Source organism: Onychostoma macrolepis, chromosome 09 (genome assembly GCF_012432095.1).
Source record: "Onychostoma macrolepis isolate SWU-2019 chromosome 09, ASM1243209v1, whole genome shotgun sequence".
Lineage (NCBI taxonomy): Eukaryota > Metazoa > Chordata > Actinopteri > Cypriniformes > Cyprinidae > Onychostoma > Onychostoma macrolepis.
This window is the reverse complement of record NC_081163.1, coordinates 23,076,321-23,094,047: the sequence shown is the minus strand read 5'-3', so window position 1 is coordinate 23,094,047 and position 17,727 is coordinate 23,076,321. Positions and strand designations below refer to the sequence as shown.

General features: G+C 36.2%; 1 protein-coding gene across 9 annotated transcripts in view; it reads right to left on the bottom strand.

Annotated features, from left to right (window-relative positions):
* Positions 1-17,727, bottom strand: part of crfb1 (cytokine receptor family member b1) — a 120,585-nt gene that overhangs the window by 32,713 nt on the left and 70,145 nt on the right. For 8 of the 9 annotated variants that reach the window (XM_058786550.1, XM_058786551.1, XM_058786549.1 and 5 more), the window contains 2 exons: positions 15,437-15,606; positions 15,096-15,253 (listed from right to left, as the gene is read on the bottom strand). In XM_058786550.1, the coding sequence (XP_058642533.1) occupies positions 15,096-15,253; positions 15,437-15,606 (328 nt within the window). The remainder of the gene's footprint in view (positions 1-15,095; positions 15,254-15,436; positions 15,607-17,727) is intronic. The other variant, XM_058786554.1, reaches the window with a different exon arrangement.

Here is a 17,727-nt window from a genome sequence, read left to right as displayed (position 1 = left end):
AACCACAACTTGACCCCAAAGATCTAGTTAATTACAGACCGATCTCAAATCTCCCTTTTCTGTCAAAGATACTAGAAAAGGTAGTATCCTCACAATTATATTCCTTCCTAGAGAAAAATTATATCTGTGAGGAATTCCAGTCAGGATTTAGATCGTATCATAGTACTGAGACTGCTCTCATTAGAGTTACAAATGACCTGCTTCTATCATCTGATCGTGGTTGTATCTCTTTATTAGTTCTACTGGATCTTAGCGCTGTGTTCGACACTATCGACCACAACATTCTTTTGAACAGACTACAAAACTTTGTTGGCATTAGTGGAAGTGCCTTAGCATGGTTCAAATCGTACTTATCTGACCGCCATCAGTTCGTAGCAGTGAATGAAGAGGTATCATATTGATCACAAGTGCAGTATGGAGTACCTCAAGGCTCAGTACTAGGGCCGTTACTTTTCACGCTCTATATGTTACCCTTGGGAGATATTATCAGGAGACATGGTGTTAGCTTTCACTGTTATGCTGATGATACTCGGCTCTATATTTCTTCGCGGCCCGGTGAAACACATCAAATTGAGAAACTAACGGAATGCATAGTCGATATAAAAAACTGGATGACGAGTAATTTTTTTATTTTTTACTGCTAAATTCTGAAAAAACAGAGGTGTTAATTATCGGACCTAAAAACCCCACATGTAATAACCTAGAACATTATCTAACACTTGACGGCTGCTCTGTCAATTCTTCTTCATCAGTCAGGAACCTAGGTGTGCTGTTCGATAGCAATCTGTCATTTGAAAGCCATGTTTCTAGCATCTGTAAAACTGCATTTTTTTCATCTCAAAAGCATATCTAAATTGTGACCAATGCTCTCAACGTCAAATGCAGAAATGTTAATTCATGCGTTTATGACCTCAAGGTTAGACTATTGTAATGCTTTATTGGGTGGTTGTTCTAACTACAGTTAGTCCAAAATGCAGCAGCTAGAGTCCTTACTAGAACCAGGAAATATGATCATATTAGCCCGGTTCTGTCAACACTGCACTGGCTCCCTATCAAGCATCGGATAGATTTTAAAATCTTGTTAATTACTTATAAAGCCCTGAATGGTTTAGCTCCTCAGTACTTGAGCGAGCTCTTATCGCATTATAGTCCTCCACGTCCACTGCGTTCTCAAAACTCCGGCCGTTTGATAATACCTAGAATATCAAAATCGACTGCGGGCGGCAGATCCTATTCCTATTTAGCACCCAAACTCTGGAACAGTCTACCTAACACTGTTCGGGAGGCAGACACACTCTGTCAGTTTAAATCTAGATTAAAGACCCATCTCTTTAGCCTGGCTTACACATACCACATTAATACGCTTCTATTATTCAAATCCGTTAAAGGATTGTTAGGCTGCATTAATTAGATCAACCGAAACCGGGAACACTCCCCATAACACACAATGTACTCGTTACATCGTAAGTTGAATGGCATCTATGCTAATATTTGTCTGTTTCTTTCCTAGTGTGTTTCTCAGTCCGTATCTGATCAGATGGTGGATCAACACCAAGAGATGATGTCTACAGCCCTGATCGTCAGCGGAGACCAGGACACCCAGATGACCCCCAGAGATATATCCCCAGATATATCAACCAAAAATAACAAAATAACTAAAATATAATAAAATACCTAACTACATAATACTACTATTGTTAGAAATTGCAACAAATTACAATAGAAATATAAACTTTTGAACTGCGGGTTTCGTCTGGCCAGAGGAGAACTGGCCCCCCCCGACTGAGCCTGGTTTCTCCCAAGGTTTTTTTTTTCTCCATTCTGTCACAGAGGGAGTTTTGGTTCCTTGCCGCTGTCGCCTCTGGCTTGCTCAGTTGGGGACACTTAATTTCTAGCGATTATCGCCGATTTGATTGCACAGATACTATTTAAACTAAACTGAGCTAGACAATGACATCTCTGAATTCAATAATGAAATGCCTTTAACTGAAAATTGAGTGTTTAATCTTATCATTATACATTACTGACACTCTATCCTCCAATTTGATACTGTTAAGTGCTTTGACACAATCTGTATTGTAAAAGCGCTATATAAATAAAGGTGACTTGACTTGACTTGTAAAAGAAAACCTGCCTAATAATTCTGCACACCTGAAATAAGATGTTTCTGACTATCAGCCTTCATGGACAATTATATATCACTTATAAATTATTAAATACAAAATCAATAGTAGTTATTAAGATTGATGTGGTTTGGAATTGGTAAAATGTTCTTGGAAAAAAAATATGACCAGAATATCAACTTGCCTAATAATTCTGCACACACTGTATATATAAAGAGTTTGGTTCCAAAACACTATCCGTTTTGTTTAAGTTGAGTAAAAATGTGTTTTCTTTACCAAGAAAGTGGCAAGACGAGAGCACTATTTTCTGTTTCAAGCTTTCACATAGCATCTTTAGGTTATAATATCATTAAAAATTCAAAAACAGATTTTGATTTTCAAAGATTTATTATAAAAACTGATTATTTTTTCCCCAAAATGCAATAAATCCATGAAGTTTTTTTTTTCTTTTTTCAAAATGCAATAAATCCATTGAATCAATATAAAAGTTATTTTTCATATTGAAACTGTTGAAAATACACAACAAATTTGGTCCACATGGTGTTTTCTTTACCAAGAAAGTGGCAAGACAAGAGCACTATTTTCTGTTTCAAACTTTCACATAGCATCTTTAGGTTATAATATCATAAAAAATTCAAAAACAGATTTTGATTTTCAAAGATTTATTATAAAAACTGATTATTTTTTTCCCCAAAATGCAATAAATCCATGAGGTTTTTTTTTTTTTTTTTTCAAAATGCAATAAATCCATTGAATCAATATAAAAGTTATTTTTCATATGGAAACTGTTGAAAATACACAACAAATTTGGTCCACATATGACAGCCTCTGAACTTGGTCAATATACCGGCACTGGACTAAAAATAGGTAGGCTACATTCAGTCATCGCTCCCAAAATTAATTCAACGAGTCATCTTGTGATTATGAACGCGATATTGCGTAGCTTCTCAGTGATCTATGGCTCTGTGTATTAAAATGCTGCTCCATCTGAAAGCAAGTGAAGGAGATTTACTGCTGATTACAGAACCTACACGTTACGCACAACAAATCACATGCGATTTATCTTGCAGCCCTTTTTTGTGTTTGTTGATCACAAAGTACAAAGTAGCCTAGATGAGGAAAACTAGGATGCCGGGTGTATTCAAGTGCCGCCATTACTGTTTACAGTGCGTGGAATGGTGCGCTGTGATTGGCTCAGCGGATGCTCATTTTGTGTGAAATTAAAAATGGACTTTTCAATACCAACCAGATACAATACTGATTTTGGCGGAAAAAAAAAAAAAAAAAGAGTCATTTATCACGTTTTGGAACCAAACAGCATTTGAACATTCTTCTTTGCACTTTAATAGACACAATAATTATCTGCATGATGCCACTGTTATTTTTATTATTGCGAAGTGAGATGAATGAAGAGCGCGTCTGTCTTGCGTGCGAAAACACGCAATGGTAAAGGGAAGTTGGTTTATCAAGTTAATCCATCCATAGTCGAGTGGTAGCCATGATTTCAGCAACACAAGTTCAAATCCGGGATTGTTTTTTTTTTTTTTTTTTTTTTTTAATAAATAAAAATAATATATAAAATGATTAATGCAGATGTGTGCATTCTGCAGTTCGCTGGTTTATGTTACCATTTTTTTCCTTTCAGATAGCCTAGAACATGACTGAATTCAGTCCAGCCGGAGGAGGTTGGGGTTTGGGGGTAGTTTGCTTCGTCGTGGGGGGTTGACATAAAGGTGTGAATCGCTTGCTCGGGAGACGTGGCACCTCTGCTAGATAGACAAAGAAACTTGCCGAAAGAGACGCGCGTCTCCAGAGAAACAAAAACTTTTGTTCTTAATTTATATGCTGCATTGTATTATTTTCAGTTTTGTACTGTTTTAATTGTAAAAAGCAATGCAGTCGTTTTGGCAATACAAATGTAAAAATATTGCAGTAACAAGAAACTGTCCTGAGACTTCATGTAGGCCTAATCATTTTTAGTTTCATTACAAGGCAATTCCAGCATTATGGAATGATATTCGCAGTCAAAACCTGAAATATAAATTCTCACAGAAGGTATTCATTACCATATATAGAATTCTCAGTAACACTTTATTTTAGGGTCTCTTAACTAGCTGCTAATTAGCATGCATATTAATAGAATATTGGCAATTTATTAGTAGTAATTAAGCACATATTAATGCCTTATTCTACATGACCTTATTCTACATCCGTAATCCTACCCAATACCTGAATTTAACAACTACCTTACTAAATATTAATAAGCAGCAAATTAGGAGTTTATTGAGGGAAAAGTCGTAGTTAATATTTAATAAGTGTTCCCTATTCTAAAGATACCTTTTATCGCGTGTCGCGGCGTCGCGTCGCGTGTAGTTAGGACACGGTGTAAAGTGTTACCGAATTCTCTATTTATATTTTTCTAAACCCCTGAAAATAGAGTCCAGACATCAGAAAAGTAACCGTCTATGAACGTGTTTTATATTTTAGATTTGGGAAATCTATGGGTTACTGACATGCCAAAAAAAGACAGAGGTTTTGGGAGACATTTTTTGGGAGGATTTTGTAGACTTTCTGTGATTTACAATGCACAAACAAACACCAATATCTGCAGAATGGAGAAGGGTTGAAAATTTTTAGTTTTTGTGTTTCAGAGCAAAAGCATTATGGATGTAACATTTCTCTGTTACAGACGTGACCGTTCTGAAAGCAGAATTTGTCAGATTAGCCTATATGCAAACATACAAAATGTTTTAAAAACATTAACAGAGATGTCTAGAGGGTATTTAGGGCTGCCCCCCGCGTAAGATTTTTCTAGTATTCGTTTTTTTATATTTTTCTAGTATTTCTAGTATTCTGTATTCGGATGCAGCCATAAATGACCGACTATGTCATTATTCAACTAATCGCACGTTTATATTAAATTAAGTCTAATCCATAATGAGCCTTAACATATTCCTCGCTCAAGCACACGCATTAAGTTTGCCACAAAGCACAGGTAGAAGTATAGCCTAATAATTATGAAAAAAGGAGACATTTTAAATATTTATTAATAAACTGTTTTCTTGTCGGCTGCAAAATTAAATTCACGGTGCTGGCTCTCATCTCCACAGTAGATTGGATGCGCCTGTAGAGATAAATGCAACCTTCACAGATTACATAATCAGGGAGTATTTGCTTTCGTTTTGAATTGGTTCGTAGACATTTCAAGCTTTCTGTAGATATATTTCTCATGTATGTGAGGCACCCCAATTATCAGTTATTTCATTATCAGGAAAAAATTCAAGTGATAGCTCAATATTGACCCCAAAGGACACAGGTGTAAACAGGAAAAACAGGTCTTATGAGGGTTAAGAAATAATGCTAATGCAAATGCAAATAAATGCAGTGTATATATTAAAGCTTCACATTTTCTGTCTATTTCTTGTGTGCGTGTGTTTGTGTGTGTGTTAAATAGGGAAAGTATGTTTGTTTGTTTGTTTGTGTGTGTGTGTGTGTGTGTGTGTGTTTGCGTGCGTGCGTGTGTGTGTGTGTGTGTGTGTTAGATAAAGAATGAATGGAGAGTGAATGTCCTTTAGATAGATAGATAGATAGATAGATAGATAGATAGATGAGTTTGATTGGGTTAGAAATAGTACATAGAAGGGAAGTCTGATAGATAGATAGATAGATAGATAGATAGATAGATAGATAAAAGGATAGATGATAGATAGATAGATAGATAGATAGATAGATAGATTTGAATGAGTTTAAATGGGTTAGAAATAGTACATAGAAGGGAAGTCTAATTGAGTCTAATGGGCTTCAGTGTGTTTAGATTTAAATTTTGACAGTTGGAGTTTGACGGAATGTTCAGATGAGCCAAGACTATTCAATGTAAGTCTATGGGATTTTTTATGATTTTTAATCTTCATTTTTATGAAAACCGTAAGTCGGATCAGTTAGAAAAGATATAGCAACTCGAGTCAGACCAGTCTGAAGATCTGGGCTGAGTTTGAAGTTTGTAGAGTTAAAGCTCTAGAAGGAGTAGCAGTCAGAAATTTTAGTCTCAGAAAAAGAAGAATAATAATAATAAGTTTAAGACGGATTTCAGTAAGTTGGCTTTCTCAAGCCAACTTAATAATAAGAAGAAGTTTAAATAGCATTTCAGTAAGTTGGCTTTCTCAAGCCAACTTAATAAGAAGAAGTTTAAATAGGATTTCAGTAAGTTGGCTTTCTCAAGCCAACTTAAGTATGCAAGATAACAATAGTGATGCCTTGCCTTTGGCAAGCACCACTAATAAGTATGCAAGATAACAATAGTGATGCCTTGCCTTTGGCAAGCACCACTAATAAGAAGTTTAAATAGCATTTCAGTAAGTTGGCTTTCTCAAGCCAACTTAATAATAAGTTTAAATAGGATTTCAGTAAGTTGGCTTTAGGGTACTCTGTTTGGTTGTTAGGAAGTGGCTTGGCAGCTGCCAATGATAATACTCCAAAGGCTGTTTGCCAGTATGAATAATATAAACCAACCCCCATGTCTCTATGACATTCAGATTTGAAGATATGCCTGTTTGGGTTTGGGTTGCTAGGGTGCTCGACATTGGTTGCTAGGGAGTGGCTAGGACGTGTCTATGGTGATTCATGATTGGCTGTTTGCTGCCCCAAGTCAAACGAGCCCACCCCCATGTCTCTATGACATTCAGATTTGAAGATATGCCTGTTTGCTTTTGGGTTGCTAGGGTACTCGACATTGGTTGCTAGGGAGTAGCTAGGAAGTGTCTATGGTGATTCATGATTGGCTGTTTGCTGCCCCGAGTCAAATGAGCCCACCCCCATGTCTCTATGACACTGTGATCCAAAGATATCTATCTGGGCTTTTAACATGGCAGTCTAGGGGATCAGTTGCTAGGGTGCTATAAATGGTTGCTAGGGTGTGGCTTGATAGCTTCATAATGATCCTGAGAGTCTGATTGGTTGGCTGAGTAAAATGAGCCCTCCCCCACGTCTCTATGATATTGTGATGCAGAGTTATGCTTAATGCAGAATTCCTATGTAAATTACCATAGTAGGAAAAACGTGTGCTGTTTCATGGGCCATCCCTCACCATAGTATATCAATGGGGCAATTTTGGGGCGCTCTTGTGCCCCAGGGGTACAAATTATACCCCATTGCGGGGTACGTTCTCGCACAGCTTGATAGTCTCTCTAAATGTGGTGATTCATGTGTTTCTACGAAATTCTCGCTCTGAGCTACGACTCGTCAAAGTTGGCCGCAATGTTAAGTCTATGGGATTTTTTGGCCGATTTTTCGCCCACTGTACGATTATCGTACACCCGATCGCTTATAAAAGATATAGCACACCTCTCCTCAATAAGCCGCACGATTTGACGCCTCTTTCATGAGTCTGTGACGAACGGTGCAGGAGGAGTAGCGAACCAAAGTTTTGTCCAGAAGAAGAATAATAAGTATGCAAGATAACAATAGTGATGCCTTGCCTTTGGCAAGCACCACTAATAAGCATGCAAGATAACAATAGTGATGCCTTGCCTTTAGCAAGCACCACAAACTAGAATGTACATTTCCTGAAGAAAATGTGAGTGGTGCTTGCAGTGGCAAAACTCGGCGCTGGGCAGGTACTACAGTGTTCTGCACGATTGTAGAGAGCCAACTCCCATGTCTGTATGATGTTGTGGAGCTGAGATATGGCTTCTTCATGTTGCTATACGGTTTCTAGGGTTCTCTATATGGTTGCTAGGGTGTAGCTGCACAGTCGCCATGGTGATACTTACAGACTGGTTTTTCAGCCCAAACAAGAGAGGTCACCCCCATATCTATACCACTTTCTGGTGCTGAGAAATTGCTTATTCATGTGTTTGTTCAGTTGCTAAGGTACTCTAAATGGTTGCTATGGTGTGGCTATACAGTTTATGGGATGGTATTTAAAGGCTATTCTGAATCAACAGAGCCCAAAGCCATGTTTCTACAATGTTTTGTTAATGTCCTTTTACGGTTGCTAGGGTGCTGTAAGTGGTTGCTAGGGCATAGCTATGAAGTTGTCATGTCAGTACTTATTGGCTGCTTAATAGGCCGAGTCAAATGAGCCCTCCCCCAAGTCTCTGTGACCTCCTGATCCAAAGATATAATCTCACTAATTTTGTGCCAATGTTGTCTATGGGACTTTTTCGCCCAAATTTTTTCGTCCATCAGACGAACATCGTACACTCAATTACTTATAAAAGATATAGTACACCTCTCCTCAATATGCCGCATGATTTGACATCTCATTCATGGGTCTACAACAAAAGATGCAGGAGGAGTACTGCGCCGAAGTTTTGTCTTAGTATGTTCTTAGCCTAATTTAACACTTAGCTATTAGCATGTACCTATTCACTGCTAGCATGTGTAGCATTCATAAGTAAAGTCCTGTTTGCGATCACGAGTCAAAAGAGCAAAACCTGCATGTTTCTATGACACTTCTATCCAAAGATATCCCTTTTGATCTGTTTTCAATGGAGGTCTATGGGGTGGTTGCTAGGGTGCTGTAAGTGGTTGCTAGGGTGTGGCTATGAAGATCATAGGTCATTACTTATTGGTTACTTAAAAGTTGAGTCAAATGAGTGTGTGTGAGTTACAGAGAGAGAGAGAGAGAGAGAGAGAGAGAGAGAAAGGGTTCCTAAGGGCCCGCGTTATGGAGCAAATTTTGTGCCAATATTCATCAAACAAATCCAGCGTTTTGCAAATAAACACAATCTGCTTTGCAAAGAAAAACTCGACTTTCAAACAAATGCAAACTGATTTGCAAATACAAAACTCTATTTGAGAGAAAATGCAGAGGTATGGACAAATATGTATTGTGTGTTACAACTGTGAGACTTATTTGCCTTTTTATGACGAAATGTGACTTGATTTTCTCACAAATGCGTGCAGGCAGATTTTCTCACAAATGCAATCCAAAAACAGCAGATGGTGCTGTTGGTCAATTTACGCTAGTCTCTCGAGACCCGAAACACCTTTTCAGGGAATACAGCAGACCAACATGAGTGGGAAAAAGGTGAGTTTCTGTCTTACTATATCTATAATTAACCATTTAGCCTAGGTGTTTTCACAAAGCGTCCCCAGTACAAAGTGCTGTAAAGTTGTTAACATGATTGATTAGTTCAAAAATCAGTAGTGACATGGCTAAACATTTAAGTAGGTAGTCTTTCTCTATAAAAACTGATCCATTCTCTGTACCTCTTATCCTCTGTTGAATCGCAGAATATAGAATATATAGGCTACATATGTTGATACAATTGTTCAACATTCAAAAAAATGCAGAGGTATAACAATAAATTGTCACAATATATTGTAATACTAAAATGCAGATGTATTTTGGATAGCGAAAAATGAATTTTATTTTTACATTAGGTCAAGTAAGATTTATTGTCATTCTGCTATATATGATGTGACATAGCCTGCAGTGGAGAGAAATGTTGTAGGCTACCTCTGCAGTAAAAGTTTAAACAAGTATAAAACTACACAGACAACCTACTGAAAGGAATAGGCTAAACTAATTACAAATAGGCTACTATAATCAAACTATTTTAAGTTCAGATGAGCATTATTGTGATTCAACTATACGAAATATTATCTAAACATCGATATCTCTTTAGAAAATTAACCATGGTTTTACTAAATAAATACCATGGTATTTGCAGAAAAGCTGCCATTACAGAAATGGTAACCTGCAAAAAAAAAAAAAAGATGGTTACCACACTTTTACTATAGTAAAACCAACTTTAATTTTCGTAAGGGATATCATAGTTTATTATCATATTTATGTTTATGTACAGTATAGCATACAGTAGTTTATATACATGCCTTGTACAACATATAAAACTAAAAGTGGCCTGTAAGGAGATATTTCATATTTCAACCAATATTTTACTCTGAATACTGGAAGATTTTAGTCTGACGATAGCCTGTTTGGAAAAGCCCAACTCAAAATATGTAGCTTTTTATATATGGCCGAGCAACATTTTAACTCATGAAGTTAAGAATAAAAGGCTACTGTCAGGAATTATATTAGTGGCTCTTCAAAATGCAAACGTTCGTCATCTGAGTCACTCCGAGAAAAGTCCTCGCTGTCCAGAGTGTGTCTTCACCCGTGTAGCGTGCCATCATCCAACGCACAGAAAAAGAAAGTAGGCTAAATTCTATGATGAAGCTTGACATTTTGATGCCATTTTTCAGGGGCATCTACATGTTTATCTGGTTGATCTCAGATCATTAACATGCGATCAGAGCGCTCAGTGTGAGGCGGGATCACATTACAGGAGAAACTGTCCCTCTCCTTACTTTCATACAGATTATATAGGCCTAATCAGAGAATATTTGTTTTCAATTTGAATTGGTTTATTTAAAAGTAGAGATGTCAAGCTTTCTATACATATATGTATCATGTATGTGAGGCATATTTTCACTGAGATTCAGGTTGTTTTATTAATGTGCGAGTGAAGAAAATTCCCAGAAGACGGCAGAGAACACATCCTGTTTGTTTGTTTTCTTTATTTTACAAAAGCACATTGTTCTGTTGTTATTAAGACTATACACAAATAAAAGTAGAACCTTTGCAGTTTAAAACTATGCAATACTCATATCTATATTTTTAGTTATTTTCGTGGTCAACCTGAAAACCTGACAAAACCCACGGCCTTCGACCCCAAAGATTATTTTCTAATCATTCCATTGTTAAAATCATTCTGAAATACTGGTAAACCACTGTTTATTAAAACGCTGAATTTAGTATTATATCAGCGTGAACTTCTCCCCAATTCACATGACAAGAGTGACACCAGAAGAGAAATATTCATCATTTTGCTTAGCTACAAAATTACATAATTATTTTTGACAAATAATTGCACAGTGTTATAATATTTAAAAAGTTTTAGATATTGCACTAAATAATGATTTGTTTTCAATTTTTTTTTTTTTTTTTTTTTGTTAATAATTAATGACCTCTTGGGTGATATTACTATATCTGATACTAAATTAAATTGTCTAAGCTTTCATTTTTGGTACACAATATTGCCGCTATCCATAATACATTTGCATTTAAAATTACTATATATTGTGACACAATTTATTGTTATACCCCTGCATTGTTTTGAATGTTAAACAATTGTATCAACATATGTAGCCTATATATTCTATATCCCGCAATCCAACAGAGGATAAGAGGTAAAGAGAATAAATCAGTTTTTTATAAGGAAAGACTACCTACTTAAATGTGTAACCATGTCACTACTGATTTTTGAACTAAACAATCATGTTAACAACTTTACAGCACTTATTGTGAATTTCACTAACTTTGTAGTGGGGACAATTTGTGAAAACACCTAGGCTAAATGGTTAATTATAGATATAGTAAGACAGAAAATCACCTGTTTCCCACTCATGTTGGTCTGCTGTATTCCCTGAAAAGGTGTTTCGGGTCTCGAGAGACTAGCGTAAATTGACCAACAGCGCCATCTGCTGTTTTTGGATTGCATTTGTGAGAAAATCTGTTTGCACACGTGAGAAAATCTGTCTGGACACATGTGAGAATATCCGCCTGCACGCATTTGTGAGAAAATCAAGTCACATTTCCTCATAAAATAGCAAACGAGTCTCACAGTTATAACACACAATACATATTTGTCCATGCCTCTGCATTTTCTCTCAAATAGTTTTTTATTTGCAAATCGGTTTGCGTTTGTTTGAAAGATGAGCTTTCTTTGCAAAGCAGATTGTGTTTATTTGCAAAACGCTGGATTTGTTTGATGAATATTGGCACAAAATTCGCTCCATACTGCGTGTGTGTGAGAAAGTGACAGTTGAGATTCAAATTCACAAACATTCCGCCATTGTAAGTCAATGGGACTTTTTTGCCCGCTTTTTCGTCTGCTGTGCGAACATCGTAGGTCCGATCGCTTAGTAGCACACCCAGGGCCGCTGCTGGCCAAATGGGTGCCCTAAGCAGAATTGTATTGTTGTGCCCCCTCTGTCAAATATTATGGAAGTAAAAAAAAAAAGCATATAGGGATCAAAATAGAACTTTAATAAAATATAAAAGTAAATAAATAAATTGTAACTAAATTACATTATTTACAAATTACAGTTGTAGCTCTAGACAGTTTCCTACAGCTACGATTTACAGCAGTCTGATGGAGTTTATAGTCTCAAGCATTCAAAAATAACCCAAAAGAAAATTAAGCAGTTTTACTACGATAAAACCATTGTAAATGTTTTTAAGGGTTGTGATGTCCACATGTTTTTGTTGAAGAAAAAAAAAGGTGGCCAAAAATTAAATATTAAGTGGATATTTGAATTAGCCTATGTCAATATTAAACAAGGACTTGATCGTCCTGTAAGTGTAACAGCAGCAATTACCAGGCCTTTAGCGCCCTTTACAGGCATTTGTAAGAACATGTAATGTACATAAATTGTTTATTTTGTATTACATTATGTATTTTAACAGTGTTATTCAATGAAACCATATAATTATTAATTAACCAATCATTATTGCCTCATTATTATATATTGTTTTTATATAATGCATTTGAAGTAATTTTAAAGGCTGATGTTGTCTGTTTTTATAACCACAAAAAATATATATATTATTCTAGTACTTCTTTGTAAACTATTATTTGAAGTAACAAAACCATGGTTAATTTGTGGTTACCATGGTTACAAGAACCATGATTTTTGGTTTTATTCGTGGGGAAACTCAGAGAGAATACTAGATGCGTTGTTGGTGGTTAAATTATTACCGACATTAAAACGCGTTATTAACATCAGCCAAAAAAGTTTCACAGGATTATGAATGTAGCCTACCTGAAAGAGATGCACGGGCTTCATCTTTTTTCTTTTTATTTTCCCGGCGCCAGATTGCTGATGTCTTTTCACAGGAATAGTTGTCCATAAATTATGATCATTTGCATTCCGCCGCAAACATGAGGTGTGAGCTGATGCGGGAATGACGCGTCACGTGTGCTTAGCCTGCTGCCTACTGTGTTCACCGTAAAATGCATTTTTTTATAATGAGATATGCAGTATATATATATATATATATATATATATATATATATATATGTTTATGTTTATGTTTATATTTATATTTATATTTATATTTATATTTTTATTTATGTATATGTTCATTTTAATATTAATATAGAACGAAAGTTTTTTTTTTTTTTGAGCAACTGGGATGGTGCCCCCCTGGGAGATGGTGCCCTACGCAAACTGCATACTCTGCTTATAGGGAGTGATGGTACTGAGCACACCTCTCCTCAATGAGCCATTTGACACCTCTTTCATGGGTCTGTGACAAACGGTGCAGGAGAAGTAGCGAACCAAAGTTTTGTCCAGAAGAAGAAGAAGAAGAAGAAGCAGAAGAATAACTAGATAAAAAAGTTTGTCGAGACAAACTTTAAGTTGGCTTGAGAAAGCCGGACCAGAAAGTAAGAAAAGTTTAAAAAGTTTTAAAAGTTTTAAAAAAGTTTAAGAAGTTTAAAAAGTTTAAGTTAAACATTTTAAGTTTGATGGATTTCAGTCTGAAATAGTTTGAAGTTTAAAGTAGTTTTAAAAGCTTAAAGTTTGATACATAGATAGATAGATAGATGATAGATAGATAGATAGATAGATAGAGTCAGATTATAGATAGATAGATAGATAGATGAAAGATATATAGATAGATAGATAGATAGATAGATAGATAGATTCTAAGGACCTCAGAGTGGTTGCTAGGGTACTTAGAGTGGTTGCTATGATGGTTGCTAAGGTACCGAGTGTGGTTGCTAAGGTGTTGCTATGCGGTTGCTAGGGTACCAGGGGTGGTTGCTAGGGTGTTGCTATGCGGTTTTTAAGGTACCAAGGGTGGTTGCTAGGGTGTTGCTATGCGGTTGCTAAGGTACCCAGAGTGGTTGCTAGGGTGTTGCTACATGGTTGCTAGGGTACCCGGGGTGGTTGCTAGGGTGTTGCTATGCGGTTTCTAAGGTACTCGGGGTGGTTGCTAGGTTGTTGCTAGGGTACCCAGGGTGGTTGCTAGGGTGTTGCTATGCGGTTGCTAAGCCATCCAGGGTGGTTGCTAAGGTGTTGCTATGTGGTTGCTAGGGTACCTGTGGTGGCTGCTATGCGATAGCTGTGGTACCCAGGGTGTTACTAGCATGTTGTTAGCATTATTAGCTAGTTACTAGCATGTTTCCAGCATGATTATCAAGTTACTAGCATGTTGCTAGCATGATTAGCAAGTGACTAGCATGTTTAGGAAGTGACTAGCATGTCACTAGCATTATTAGCAAGTTACAAACATGTCGATAGCATGATTAGCAAGTGGCTAGCATGTTGCTAGCATTATTAACAAGTTACAAGCATGTCACTAGCATGTTTCTAGCATGATTAGCATGTTGCTAGCATGATTTGCAAGTTACTAGCATGTTTCTAGCATGATTAGCATTCCACTAGCATGTTGCTAGCATGATTAACAAGTGACTAGCATGTCGATAGTATGATTAGCAAGTTACTAGCATGTTTCTAACATGATTAGCATGTCGCTAGGATAGATAGATTAGAAATATTAGATAGATGAGTTTGAATGGATTATAAATAGTACATAGAAGCTTGATTGAGTCTCAAAGGATTCTGGGAGTTTAAGTTTGAATTTAAGTTTGAACTTTCTCAAGCCAACTTAATAATATGTAAGATAACAATAGTGATGCCTTGCCTTTGGCAAGCACCACTAATATGCTTAAGTAGCAGATCAGTAGGTTGGCTATCTCAAGCCAACCTAATAATCAGATTTTGTGGAGAAACTTGACTTGGACATGTTTTCATGAGATTCGCCCATTCACTACACCTCACAGCATTAAACAAGAGGAGAGTTTTCATGATGAGTTTCAGTGAAAAAGTCTGTGATAAAACTTATCTTATTCTGTTTGAGCAGATAGAAAAGATTCCTTTCACAGGGATACTTACCTCATTCTGTCCAGCTTTCTTCCAACTTATATTGAAGGACACAGAATTATAAAACGGATGCAGTTGATCTACTTTCCTTGATTCACTGGGTAGAGAGATGCTGATATTCAGACAGTGTCCACAGCCAGACAGAAATATAATGGGTGGACCTATAATTGCTAAAAAAAATTAAATACATACATAAAACACATACAATGAAATCCATTTTACAGACAAAAAACTACAGTAGATCTTGACAGACCTGCACATGCAAACTGACAAAGAAAATATGACTCAGTAACTGTATTGACTGTAAAACTATCTTCATGTCACAAACAGCACATAGATATTCAAGTACTTACTGTCTTCATATGGTGTAATGCTTTTATTAACTATCGAAGATGTCATGTTGTCAATCGATGCCCAAAGAAAGAATGTGCAGAATGCATAGATGTCTTTAAATGTTTCAGAGACATCTACTGTCGTATTTCTAATGTTCAGTCGCAGACGTTGAGGTTTTCTGTAAGAACAGCTATAAAAATAGTAAATCAGTCTCTTTAGTAAGATGGGCATAACAGGAATTTTTTTTGAAAAAAAACAATGTGTTTGATATTTTGTACTAGGAGAAACTTCTACCAAATTTGTGTGATACTGACTACAGGAGAGTTGTCTTTTAGAGTTACAGTGGGTTCAGGAAGCATTCACACCTTTGAAAATGTCTGTGTGAGCTTTGCACATTTGTGGACTGTGGGATTTTAGCTTCATCCTTCCAAACTGAATGGAGAGCACTGGTGGAAAGCCACATCAGGGGCCATATGTATAAAGCCTCTCAGAGTAAAATTTTAGTCCTAAGTGTGTCAAAATTCTAAGAATTACTTAATTAATTTTACTCTTATTCCTAGACTTAAGAATAAGAGTGATTAATAAAGTTTTCTAAGTGTTAGGTCTCAGCTCCTAAATTATTTAAGAGAGCTGAAGAGGTCTAGTACCTAGTTAGGAGTTAGGAGTAACAAGATGGCAGCAAAGAGGAGGAGACAAACACTTTCCAGTGAAGATATGACATATTGAAGTTATATGATGATATGGAGTTGATAAAACAATACAAACTTCAAGATCAAAAAGGTTTTTTTTTTCTTTTTGTAACTGACAAAGAAATTTAATAACCTCTTCCAGGTCAATGCTCTAATTGCAGAAATGAATGAAAGTAATTACTTTTTTTTTTTTTGGCTGTAAATTTGGAAAAATGCAGCACTAACGCCACCATGCACAACAGTGGCCAAAATGTATGGATTTATTTTTATTTTTTTCTTCTATGACCCCACATTTCACTTAAACCATCAAAATACAAAGAAAAAAAAACACTAAATGGTGTCTCTAAATGGGTGAGGAAGTCACTAAATCTAGTGACAAAATCACTAAATTGGCAACATTGGCACATTGACTACAGCATAAGTTATTAACATTTCATTGGTCCTCTTGTTTTTGCATGTGTTCATAATTTCTTTGCATGACAGCTTGGCCAAAAATTATGGCATGTTTCATTGCATTTTTATCACAAATAAAACAACTGACTCTGAGCAACTATGCAATATGCTTACAAAATCTAGTACTTTTTTTTTTTTTTTTTTTAATTAAGGGTGAAGATGTCCAGTTACCTAGGCCGGACATCACTTTTGGCCACTACTATATGGCATTTTATTGCCTTTCCAACAACAAGCCACTTTTATGAGGATTGTGGGCTTTCCTGGAGTTGTTGGAGCCATTGATCGAACTCATGTTCACATCATTGCTCCAACTGTAAACGAGGAGACATGCCAATAGAAAAATGAAGCATCAGTAATAATTTGTGATAATTTTGCACCATGCAAAGCATTTAAAAAAAATAAATTTAAATATTAAAATATTTCTGTGTCTTAATCAAATTATTTTGTTGTAGTTTTATTAAATGATTAGTGTTGTGCTGCTGTGGCTTTACGTGAGCAGGCTCACTATTGGCTGATTCAGAGGTCGAGGTCAGCCATTTTGTGTTGACATCATTGTAATCCTTAGTTCACAACACTTAACTGTCACCTCAGTCAACACTTAAGAATCAGTCTTAGACTTTACTGAAAGTTGCTTTTAGCTTCTTTATAAAAGTCTCCTACTCTTAGAAACATCCTACTTTTTACTAAGAATTTTTTGACACTTAAGTTTAAGCTTAAAACTATACTTAAGATCATATCTGAGAAGTTTTATACATACGGGCCCTGGACTCCAATCTAAAATACTGAACTTTCTCTTAGGTCCTGCTGGAAAATTAATCATGACACTAAATCCAAGATCTCTGGCAGTCAGAAACAATGACTCTTCAAGGACACTCCTATATTTTGGCTCTATCCAAGTTGCAAACCCTGAGCATAAACCCTGAACACCCCCTAGGGATGCACGATATAATTAAATAAAATCAATATTGCAATATCCATTGTTGCAATGATCAAATCACAAAGGCTGGAATTTAAAAAAATAAAAGCACTGTGTTTCATAGTGAACTGTGTGTGCCACACTGTGTTCATTTATAGATGTGCGACTCATGATACAACGTTGAGCATCTCAGAGCAGCTCAGTTCATTTACTGTCATCTCAAGTAAGCATTTCTCAAGTCAACAGTACACTC